Source organism: Rutilus rutilus, assembly GCF_951802725.1.
Source record: "Rutilus rutilus genome assembly, chromosome: 17".
In the NCBI taxonomy this organism is placed as follows: Eukaryota; Metazoa; Chordata; class Actinopteri; order Cypriniformes; family Leuciscidae; genus Rutilus; species Rutilus rutilus.
In genome coordinates, this window is record NC_140230.1 from 13,718,658 (window position 1) to 13,731,314 (window position 12,657).

Sequence of the window (12,657 nt, forward strand, 5' to 3'; positions counted from 1 at the left end):
TTAGTCGACCTCACCAGCAGGGGGTGCAATGGGGGTCAGCAGGGGGTCAGCTGTTAATGAAGAAAGCTATAGAGCAACGGATGAGAGAGTCATTCATAAAAATGAATTCACAGAAATGGAGCAAGCAGTACGTTTTTGTGATGATTATCAGGGCCAATATATATGGAAAAGCTGATAAAGACACAAAAGCTGTGTTTAAATTTAAGTCTTCACAGTTAGTTTTGCACATGTATGCAGCTTTCTCTACCGTGAATGAGATAATGTTATTCCCCGACACTGATGTACAGATAAAACATTAAATCAGAGGTAGTAGACATATATTTCTCTCATTGTTTAGTTTTCTTACCTTTATATCTCAGTGCTATGCTGCAGAACTGGGGATTCCCTCAATACATCATTCTCCAGGATTCCCCTGATTTAATGACTTACATTTCCAAGTTGATTGTACTTAAAAATTTAATGCAGTAACTTTTTCATTACAGTGCAGGTTTGGTAAAAAAAAAAAAAAAGATGTATCTATTATTTATTTGATTGGATTCTCTTAATCTAATTATAGGATTAGCACCACTATTTTCTTTTTAAACTCCACAAGACTGCAATGAAAACTGCAGTTGTAAAGAAAAATCGCCTTTTTAACTCAATGACTCATACTGTCATTTCCAGTGTTGCACAAAATACTTTGTGGGTCATTAGGGTTTTTCCTCAACCACAATAAAAGCCATTAAAAAAGGGGTCTACACAAGCTACAGCTCAGGAATGATGTTTGCATGCAAACTGATTCATAGCAGTATATTTATACTTATACTTAGAAAACCCCAGATCACATAATCTGAAACTTCAGTTCCCCAGATTCATTGCCTCAGCCAAAAAACTCCCTGCAAACGCCTGCACTGTCTCAATCTGAAATAAAAACAACAAAGAACAATCTTTTAAATGAGACTTTATTGAAGGACAGAGGAAACGCTGCAGCGATCAACACGCAAGTACCCCAGTCCCCCAACATTTTTTCGTCATAGTGCGTAGTGAAATGAACACAGGTTACAGGTCAAACTGTGTGGAAGAAGCTTTAAAACACTGCCGGGCTCAAGTTGTGATGGTAATGATGAGTACTACTGAGCCACCTGTCAGTCTTGTGAATAAGTTAAGATGAATATAAATATTTCTGAGAAACACCTCAAACATTTTGTTCATTCAAGAGTCTCAGAATAAAAGGCATCATAAAATTACAATACTTTGTTATGATACATTGGTTTTGAATAAAAGTTCTAGCAAAGTATATGTATACAATTTAATATAAGGCATTATATGTATTATATTCATAGTTAACAAACATCATAAACTCCTCAACAATTTCATTTTAAGAGGTAGACGACGCAGTTTTGTTCTGACAACATCCTATACTTTTTTTTGTAACGTTTTAGGCTGCGGTCATCTGCAGTACTATATTTAGCCACAAGAGACCACAATCCAACAGTTTTTCCTCTTGGTTTCTTGTGCTACGTATTGTGCACATCAACTAAACTAAAAAATGAACTGGGCCAAGATTGCATATTTCTCATACTTCCAAGGGATCCATTTGCATAAATGAAACCATACATAAATGTAAGCATAGTAAGGCAACTGAACTGCTGGGACATTAAATAATGAATATTAAGGAATGATTTGAAACGGTCAGATTGTAATTCTGCGGCCATCAGTCTCTCACAGCTTTCTAATAGTCTCTACCTCACTTTAAAAGGTGTTTGTTGTCTCTTGAAGCTGTAATGTTGGCCAGAACAGATAAGAGCAGGCAACGGTGAGCACAGATGTATGTTGGCTTCCTCTGAGTTACCAGAGGACTGGACAGTCAAGGTTAGTGAATCCAGGGGCTTTCCTTAAGTCCCAGTAAGTGTTGTTGCTCACCCAGGTGTCATCTTTGGACTTCCTGTTGGTGATAAAGCAGAAATCAGTTATAACAATTTGGATTTGGATCCCACACACTGGCCATGCATAACTCCCTTTGGAGTGGATTTTGTGCTTTGTAGCTTTGCAGACCTTTTTCATGCTCAAACAGCAACAGTAAAAAAAAAAAAAACCCCATTAAGAAGGATAGTTAGTTCATACTGGAAGAATCGAGGTTGATGTGTTATTTGGTTCTCTTCCAGGACTTTGCGTCTCTCTCGCTGCAGCTGTTCGATCCTCTGCTTCTGCACCTCTGCAGATTCAACGTCCCCTTCCTCCAATAACCTGCATGCGCACATAAACAATCTCATGTGAAATCCATTTGTCCTTGCATAAACAGAGTGATGCAGTGATGTCATCGTCTGGTGTCCCTAACGGTTTAGTATTGTCCCGGATGTGACATTTAACTCCAACCATGGATTTCAAAATTACTGGTAGTTTGGTGCAACGTTTTCTATCGGTAGAATATCGTTTCAAATCGGTATGCAAGTTGCAAATCTATAAATCTTCCAATGTCAATAACTTATCTTATGAATATTAATTTGATCATACTCATGAGTGTCCACTCATAACTTAATGAATATTCATGGTATATCAATTTTAATATTGGCATTCCAGGTTCTGCTGAGATATTGAAATTAGTATCGACAATTGTCCAAATTCCTTAGCATTGGTATCATCCACTGCAGTGATGTTGTTGTTTAGTAAAACTATTAAAATAATTCATTGAAATAAAGATGGAATAAAATAAAATATAAATATTGGACTTGGCAACTGACTGAAATAAAATAAGTTTGAGTTGTAAAGTGCTAATTACTAAAACTAAAACTAAAAAAAAAAAAAAAACTAGTCATTCAAAATATTAAAAAGATAATTTAAGTTAAGTTAAGGTTAATTAAGTCAAGTCAAACCTTATTTTAGTTAAGGTTTCATTCACTTTATCATTGTTAATTTTACTTTAGTTTCAATTTATTTAGGTTTTATTTTATTTTAAAATGTAGGGCTTCCAATGTTAATGCGCTAACTGGTATCATTTAAAAATGTTTAGTAGCATTACATTTCTCAGCACAGTCTAGTGTTATTGCTATAGTGGCATTTTCAAGTTCAAGTTTTGTAATATATTTTGTATGAAAGTATTTTATTTTATTTTAGTTATGTTAGTTTTTATTTTCACTTGACTGAACGAAAATGTTTTCATATAACCTTTCATTGGAAGCCAAACATATAGGTTTTTACCTCTGGTCGAGTCGCAGTCTGGTGTCCGTGGGTGGAAGATGTGGTTTGGTAAGAGGGTCGAGCTCATTGAGCTCCATAGCAAACTTAGTGAAACCATAGTACTGCTCATAATCAGGAGGCATGGGATCTGTACACAAACATATAAGCAGATGATAAATAGTTTTTATTTCAATACATTCTGAAATATTAAGCAAATGAATCAATAACTACTACACACTAGTAACTATATTGTCTGTGAAATACATCAGCTAGCAGGCAACAGAAAATTGGAGCACATCAATTGGGGCAGACTGCGCGTGTGTGTGTGTGTGTGCGTGCGTGTGTGTTTCCTACTCGTCCTCCAGATGCAGGTAGCAGAGGGTGGGCTGCCGCAGTACATGCCCTCGTGCCATTTCCCAAACAGCTTATGGACGACTTTTCCTTTGTGGTCTGTGATAGCTCCCTCCACCTCGTTCATGGTGGAGTTCCAGTACTTCGCCTGCAAAGGACATAGATATGTTTGAGCAGAGCACCTCTGAACAAAGAAGTGTGTACAAAGAAGTGAGACCACCTGGGTTAAGTAAGCTGATACTGAACAAATGAGTGAAAATACCGAATCAATTCACCATTAAGGTCTTGCTAATGTGGCATTATAAAGAACTGTGACATTTAACAGTAACTGCTGCAATCAGGTCAGATGAAGGAGATTTCCAGCAGATGTCATACTTGAGTCAGACAGTGAACTTAACTAATCTCATAGGGGATGAACCATGAATAATTATCTGACTTATGCAGAATCTCATTCTGTCCTGTTTCTTGTTTGATCCTGCTCTCCTTTGCCCTAATTGATCTTTTCTGTCTTTCCCTCACCCCTCAGCAAAGCCTAAGCCGTTGTCCTTGAAGCCTGCTGGAAGTCTTTGAAGACCTCAGCGTCTGAGTTGTGCTATCTTAACTGTGCCACACAGATCCCTCATTAGATGCTAAAGAATGCGGCGCTCTCTGAAAGGCCAGAAAGAGATGACCGACATGTTTTAAGTCCTACAAGTGTGGAGGATGTCAGACTGTCAAACATGGCAGGGTAGAATAACAACTGGTCCAATTCTATGGAAGCTTTTTATCTCGCAATTCAGACTTTATAACTCACAATTCTGAATTTATAGCTCTAAATTCTGAGAAAGTCAGAATTGCAATTGTAAACGCAATTCTGACTTTATTTAAATCTAAACTAAGAATTACAAGAAGAAAGTCAGAATTGTGAGATATACACTTGCAATTGCAAGAAATAGTCAGATTTGCAATATTTAAACTTGCAATTATAATGTGCAATTCTGACCATAAATGCAAGTTTGTATCTCAAAGTTTATAACTTTTTTCCTCACAGTTCTGAGTTTATATCTCACAATCCTGAGTTTATATCTATATCTAAAAAAAAAAGAGTCAGAATTACGAGTTATAAACTTGGAATTGCAGGACATAAAGTTAGAATTGTGATTTGCATTAAAAATAGTCAGAATTGACTATATTTATTTATATCTTGCATTTTTTTTCTCAGAATTGGGAGATATAAACTTGCAATTGCGAGTTATAAAGTCCTAATTGCGAGATCACAAATACAAGTTTAGATATAAACGCATACCCGAACCGCGCACACACAAAGAGCGGCACATTTCAGATGCGCGCAATCTCTGAACTAATTCTTTCACGTCTCCATGCACTTGGATGGACACATACAAGTTTTTTTTTTGTTATTTGTCAAAATACCCGTCTCGGCAAGTATTCTCGTAAACAGTTGGTTATGTCTTAAGTGAACGTAAAGAGTTGCAAAAGAAATCGAATGTGTATAATTATATTGGATCCGTGCTTGAGGTCTTAAAGTGACAGCACCCTATAAATACCTGGTTTTGTCTGTCATTAATGTTAATCAAACAACAAAACACAGCTTTAACAAAGATCAGTCTAAATTAAATTTATACAGTCACCATAGTGTTATTTTATATTTAATTATTACATTTATGTACCCAAAATGAATACAACAGTTAGACCTTACTTTATTTGTAACTTTGTTATATTGTATTTTTCTATGCTTGTAATTAGAGTATTTGTTCTTTTTACTGACTGTTCACTTGCCTTTAAAAATGTTTTAACTTAATCAGTTAGGCTAGTAGTTTTGGCTGTGATATCGGAGTACTTAAAGTGAGCTTTAAGCAATAAATGGAAAGCTGTTGAACCACTACCTACCATATAATGCAGTGTGGAGAAACCTTAAAATATCAGAAAATAAAACATTTCAGAATAGATGGGATGGAGAGGCAGCTGACCTTGATGAAGGTGACTTTACACTGGCATTTCTCACTGTTGTAGTTTTTGATGGAGATTTCACCATAGTGCTCGATCCAACGCTGCCCACTTAGAATGTTGTGGATACATGATGTCACCTTATTCCATTCATAATGATCCCCAAAGCTGCAGGAGAGAGTAACGTGTGAGTGTGTGTCTACTGTCAATTCATAATTAGCCTGGTTATTAGTGTTAGTTTAAATTAGTGTTTAGGATAATATTAAAATAGTCAAACAGTGGATTTTAAGCAAACATAATTGTTGTGCAATTAAATTGATAAAAAATGACAGTAAAGACATTTATAATATAACAAATATTTCTATTTCAAATAAATGCTCTTCTTCTGTACTTTCTATTCATCAAAGAATCCTGAAAAAAAGTATCATATTTTCCACAAAATGATTAAGCAGCACAACTGTTTTTGTCACATGTTTGTCACCTGTTTTGGTTTAGTTTTCTCTGTTCTGTTCCCGTTTTGCCTGCCAGATTTGAGAGTTAGTTACGGTGGTTCTTAATTAGTTAACAGCTGTTCTGTTTCAGGTAATCATCCGCTTTTTATTGAAGCCCTTAGTTTCCTGTGTTCCATTGTCCGGTCTCGTATACGTTTATGTGGTTGTGTTCGCTATTCTAAAGCTATCTCCTGAGTTTTAGTTAGTGTATTATGATAACAACTGTGTTTTTGTTCTTACTCCTTCGTCATGCGCATTCTCTACACCCAGGCCTGACAGAAGACCGGACCCATTCAATATGGATTTACCACCGGTCCAACTGCTCCGTATGGACCAGGAGCAGCAGTCCCTCGGGGTCCACACTTGAAAATTTCAACATCTGCTATACAAACTTTCCTGACTGCTCCTTGTGCGCTTTCTACCTCACAAGTCTGAATGTGTTCAAAAACGAAAGCATGCCTATCCAAAAGCGGCCAACACTATCTGCCTAGCAGAGGATTCCAGCCCCACTCGGAGCCAGAGACAAGCCAGCCATCACCCCCATGCACAGATATGAAGCCAGAGCCCACTGCAGACGGAGGGCTTGATTCTGCCATGATTCACAAGCCAGAGCCTGAAATGAGGACTGAGCCAACCATTGCCCCGGAGCTCGAGCCCCACTGTGAGTCTGATGAGGTGTGTGAGCCGGCAACAGCATGTGTCATCATGGGACAGCTAGTGGAGTTGGAGGAAAAGGAGGAAGACCCTGCCCACACTCCCACTTCTGAGCTGAAGCTGATATTTTATGACTTAGAGGATGCTTACCTTAACCTCCCATCCCCGATGTTCTGCCCAGCCCGATGTCTCCTGTGTCTCCAGAGATCCTGGCCAGCCTCACGACCTCTTCTTCGAAAGTCAGCCAGTCCGTTAGCCCTGCCTCCATCTTTTCCCTTCAGCCCCTCTGCTTCTCCTATAACACCACCAAAACCAAGGATTTGCCTTGAATCTACAGGTCTCCAGTGTCGCCCAGGCAAGCGGATCCCCCAGCACCGCCTCTAGCCACTGATCCCATCAGTCCACTTCGGTTCGTCGACCAGTCGGATCCACTCTCCCTCCCTTGGCTCCACCAGATACCTTTGTCCTTGGTCCACAGGGCTCCCTCGTCCCTCCAGCTCCGCCTTGGTCAGACGTCAACCTGCCTCCTCCACGAACTTACGAACCGTCTGCTGCGCCCCGTCTCTCCACCCCTTTGGCTTCATCTGGCTCTGACGTCCCTTCAGCTCCACCTCAGTGCTCAGACACCCTAGCTAAACCCCGGAAGCTCGTCGCTGCAGCTCCGCCTCGCCTCCAGGACCATCGGTGTTGCCCAGTCCCATCTGTTCTTCGTCTGAGCCTAGGGCTCCACTTCCATCGGCCTAGTCTCCGTCAGTCGTCCCCCTGGTCGGTGTCGTCAGCCAAGTCTTCACCATGGCTTCTCCCTCCCTCGACTCCACCGTGGGACATCGTCCTGGCTGTCCTCTGGGTTCCGGCCTCACTACTTCTGTTCCTGGATCTGCTCCTCCCACCGTCATCGCCGCCTTGGTTTTTCCCACTGTCACCTTCCCCTGTTTCCTGTCCTTCGCCTGCTCCACGTCCTTGGACTTGGACAGCCACCACCTTGGACTGTTACGGCGCAAGGACGCGCCTTCCAGGAGGGGGGTGTAATGTCACGTGTAGCCTGTTTTGGTTCTTTTTACCTCACAGTTCTGAGTTTATATCTCGCAATTATGAGTTTACATCTATATATAAAAAAAAGTCAGAATTACAAGTTATAAACTTGGAACTGCAGGACATAAATTCAGAATTGTGAGATATAAACTCACATTTGCTTGAAAAAGAGTCTATATCTGATTTGAGAGTTAGTTTCCATGGTTCTTAAAGGAGTCATAATGTAGAAATTTCACTTTTCCACGAGAATCAATGTATGTTATGATTGCATAATGATTGTACACTGGCCGGGAAGCCGATATTTAAAAGTGAAGCGTTTGTTTACCTCGGGGTTTGTAAAATAGGCCACGTGCACGCGCACGAAAAAACGAGATTTTGATTTCTTCCCCCTCTTGACGTCAAGACGGGGGAGGATATACCAAATATGGACACCGCAAACCTATGCCGCGGGAAGCCCGCCCCTCTCCCCCTCAGATTCAGTTTAGTCGACTCGAGAAAGATGGAGAAACCGAGTGTAGCCTACACTTGAGATGCTCTGTGGGTGACTGCCACAAACAACATGCAAATGTGTTTTATCTACCAAAAACGGACGAAACTATCAGGGAACAGTGGAGGAAATTCATTTTTAATGACGCTGTCCCAACAACTCTTTCAAGTGGCGTATCGTTAGGTGTGTGTGCTAAACATTTTACACCGGAATCATTTACAAATTTGGGGCAATATCAGGCGAACTTGGCCTCGAAGCTCCGTTTGGGAAAAGGTGCCATCCCAACCATCAGGGACTTGCCAGAAATTGAAAAGGTAAGACTGTGTTTTTATTGCTCTACTGTGGTTAACAAATACCAGCTAACTGCTAATGCGGCTATTGTATGTAACGTTACCTTCGAGGTAAACACGGGGAATGGACTCTACGAATGCTAGCCACATCTTTCCACTTTGTTTTACACTAGCAGCTACAGTAGTGACGGTACAGGAGTCCATGCTCAGTGGCTAAAACTGTTTAAATGCAAGTATAACATCACGTTGTATGTCTAAAGAAGAAACATATTGAATGTCTAAATAACCACAACGTGAAACAAGGCAAAAACACCACATGATAGTAAAAATCTCAAAACCACTGTAAGCTGATAAAAAAAAAAAAAAACTACATCTCCGTTAATGTAATCTACATTAAATAAAAGGTAAATTTATGTGGGAGAAAATAGCAACACACGTTTTTGCTCGAACTGATGTTAATGTATGTCTCAGTCAAAATGATTGTCTTTACCATTCAGAGACATCTTGATGTAGACGTGCATCCAACAACTCTACATCTTCCCTTTCCAGCTCTGGTTCAGAGTCCGGCTCAAACATGTACGGTTGAATCCCATATGTCGCGGCCGGGTCGGGTTCTGACAACTTGCGCCATGTCAGTTTGTAATGATGCTGAAGTTACCTGCGGTGTCAACCCCCATCCTTCCTGCAACCAATCAACGCGCCCCTCATTTGCATTATTATAATGACCGTCCACGACAGCCAAAACATCGCATCAGATCTCGCGAGACAATAATGCCTTTAGAAATAAGGGTCTGAGGGGCTCTGTGTTGATTTTTTTTCCACTTTTCTTTTTTAGAAGTGCCTGAAAGACTATAATAGAGCATTGGGTACCAAAGTTAAAACAACATTATGACTCCTTTAATTAGTTAAAACCTGCTCTGTTTCAGTTAATCACCCCTGTGTATTTCCAGTGTTCCATTGTCTGTTCTCGTCAATGGTTGTGTTCGCTATTCTGCAGCTATTTCCTGAGTTTTAGTTTGTGTTAAAGACTTGTTTTTGTTCTTACTCTGTTGTGCGCATCCTCTACACCCACGCCTGACAGTTTTCAACATTGACAATAATAATAAATGTTTCTTGAACACCAAATTAATAATATTACTTTTTTTTTTTTTATCAAATAATTGCAGTCTTGGTTAGCATAAGAAACAATTTTCTATTTTTAAGTGTAGGAATTGAGAGCGAATCAGACAGCAATGACTCCCTCAAACTAACCAAGAAGCAGAATTCCGAGATAGTCCGAGTCAACACTCAGGACTCTAATTCGCATTTTGTGCATCAGCTTGTCTAGCTAAGCAGGTTTAAGACAATGCATGCTTGTAAGAGATGATCACAGCAAAAGGAAGAACGTTGTCAACTTTAGGCAGTTTAACAAGACAAATGGGTTTCAGAGATGGCACATCTTGAGTGTCACAAGGAAAACCATGAGTTTACGCCAAAGGGGGGTTTAATTCCCAGGACTTAAAACAGACCTTCTTCTTAAGACCCCATGGTAACCTCTGGAATGCAGGACTGAAATCATCTCTAAAATCCACAGAGACTGCCTTTACATATCAAAATGCATCAGATCATTCCAAAACAAGGCTAGACAGACTTATAATCAAATGTCATTTCATTGCATAATGTCTGTAACCCACACTTTTGAATATCACTTTGTAATCACTCATTGTTTATGTCTTTTTGATAACTATTTATTAATAGTTCATAGACAGCATGGAGTGCTCGGTATCAGCGTGAATGGTTTTCCTTTCTCAAATTGTGGTATAAATCAAATCGATCTAAAATGTATCATATTCGTATTATAGAAATCATGTCTAAATTATCCCCTGCTAAAGCGGGAAATTTAAGAGACCATGTGACTAAAAAGATGACAACTGTAATATATGTGAAAGGAGGAAAAACCTGCACCAAAGATGATACCTAATAAGACAGTTTAAAAACTCAGTACACAAACAAAGCATTAGATGCGATCAGATCAGATTTGGGAGACCTGTAAAATGGGTTAAGACTGCGGCAAGCCATCTAACTACTCTCGTCTCACTTCTTTTTTTTCTTTACTTAGTTACTTTCCTTTTTCTGTTGAGTCTCACTTTGTACGTTTTTTTGCTCAAAGATTCAGTCAACGACTATATAGTCTTCACTCGTCTCAAACTTAAGCCACGAGACTCCGCTTCCATTCATCCGCCAACACACCAACAAGATTGGCCTCCCAAGACGTCACTCCAGAACTGACAAGACCTCCAATGAATCAAAAAACCTGGGAAATCCCTTCCAGAAAGGATGCCACAGAAGGGAATCCCCATCAAAGACACAAACAAAAGCAAGTAACGCCTCCAGATCCTAGACTGATAGAAGGGTTAAATTAATGATTGATGGTTCATTCAGGTCATGTCTTATAAAGTGCATATATTGCTAGAAACTTGGAATTTCCTCATTTTACTCTCTTAAAACATATTCTTTCCTTGCCTTCTTTCTTTCGGCATGTGTGTGTGAGTGTGTTTATGTGTTAGATATTAGTTTTTTATGTGTCTGAATAGTCAATAAAGTCTTGCTTGTATTTAAAGAGAAGTGTCTTGTGTTAGCCTATGTGCTTAAGAATTTAAGGTCTTAAACTGCTGATCTTTTTACCTTGCTAACAAATAGTCACTATACTTTTCACTATAGTTTGGATATTAATATCCGCTACAGAGTTGATAGTAATGGCCCGTTCTATTGAGCGCTGGGCGGATCGTTTATTCGGCCGTAAAATAAGTGATTCTTTCAAAATTCCATATAAATTAATTAATAATTCCCTTTGAGCTTAAGTTTCCTTTACATAAGGAATAATGTACATTTATGTTGACCACTGACTCTTATCATATGGCTACTGATTTTTATTGTGTAAGAAGAAAGAGACCTTGGAGTGATACGAGAGACATTAAACTAGCACATCTATTTAAGAAATCAGATCCCTGCAACAACAAATGTCAATTATACAGTTTAGAAGTGCAATATATCAGATCCGTGCAATATATCAGCTTTTTACGGCTTTAAGTAATTGCGAGAGACACATTTCTAAAACAATACAAAAGGTAAATCACCAAAACTATAACACTTCACTACCATTTCTAACTTTTACATTATGAGATGAATTGGGCGGACAACACTGAGCTCTATTCATAGAATCAGAGGATCTGTAAAACCTGTAGAACAGTGAAAGCAACGCAACCCACTCATCACTAACAGTCCGTCATCATATGTCATTACAATGTGTGCAGCTGAATAACTGGCTGCTGTTGTCACTGACAACTTCAACACCTCGCTGCCCCAGTCTGCTGTTTCCAGGAAAGATAAAAGCTCCATTGCTTAGGGAGAATGAGGACACTGACAACATCAACCACAGCTGCTGCTATAATTTGGACAGTGCCATCATTCAAGACACCAATTATTACCCAGACTACAATCTGTTCTCACCTCTATGGTCTACATAGCCCAAAGCTCCAAAGCCTGTTCACACCAAGAACGATAACTCTAAGGATAACTATATTAGTGTCTACACCAGTGGATGAAATTGTTCTGTAAGTGATTCCAGTTATATTGTTTCTCTGTGTTGTTATCGTTATAGATTCAGGTCGTAGCTAGGGGGTGGCCGTGGACACCATTGACCTAAGCTTGGCCACCCCGCTCACAATCGCTGTTTCTCTTTTTTTCTTGACAAGAATTTAGTTTATTTAAACAGAACCGTCTGTTTACGACTACAACAAATGGGAAACTTTTTAGACACACACTCTAACTTCGCCTTAGTGCCAGGCGCGAGTCAAACGGCCGCGGAAAAGGTACAGGTGCCGAGGGAGCTTGAGTAGATCAACAGTGAACGGCGAACAGTAGATATACGAGATTGTGAAAGAGTTATTACAACATGATTAAATAAGTTAAACATTACATTTTTTAGTTGCAAGTTTTTGAAACAGACCTCACAGTCTAACTCAATGAAGAGGTTATTGATTATATAAAATTAAATGAAGGTTGACTAATGAAGGTTGACGGCTTTTTATATTTTTCTAAAAACAGTTTACTCGAGTGCCTTGAATTGTTGACTAATCTTTGAACTATGTAGTCATCTGCATGTCTCATCCATGAGGATGCAATAATGGAGAGCAAGCTATTGGGAGTTTTGAGAACCAGAACCATCTGGCTGAGCAAGTTGAACTTTAGCTATAGTGTGAACTTCTTTTCT

At 39.4% G+C, this 12,657-nt stretch overlaps 1 protein-coding gene across 1 annotated transcript in view; it reads right to left on the reverse strand.

Moving 5' to 3' along the window:
- Positions 1-924: 924 nt before the first annotated feature.
- Positions 925-12,657, reverse strand: part of osbpl3b (oxysterol binding protein-like 3b) — an 85,887-nt gene continuing 74,154 nt past the window's right edge. Inside the window, exons 18-22 of the mRNA XM_084385598.1 lie at positions 5,475-5,619; positions 3,511-3,655; positions 3,178-3,304; positions 2,104-2,226; positions 925-1,924 (exon numbers count right to left, since the gene is read on the reverse strand). Of these exons, the coding sequence (XP_084241724.1) occupies positions 1,828-1,924; positions 2,104-2,226; positions 3,178-3,304; positions 3,511-3,655; positions 5,475-5,619 (637 nt within the window). The 3' untranslated portion in view covers positions 925-1,827. The remainder of the gene's footprint in view (positions 1,925-2,103; positions 2,227-3,177; positions 3,305-3,510; positions 3,656-5,474; positions 5,620-12,657) is intronic.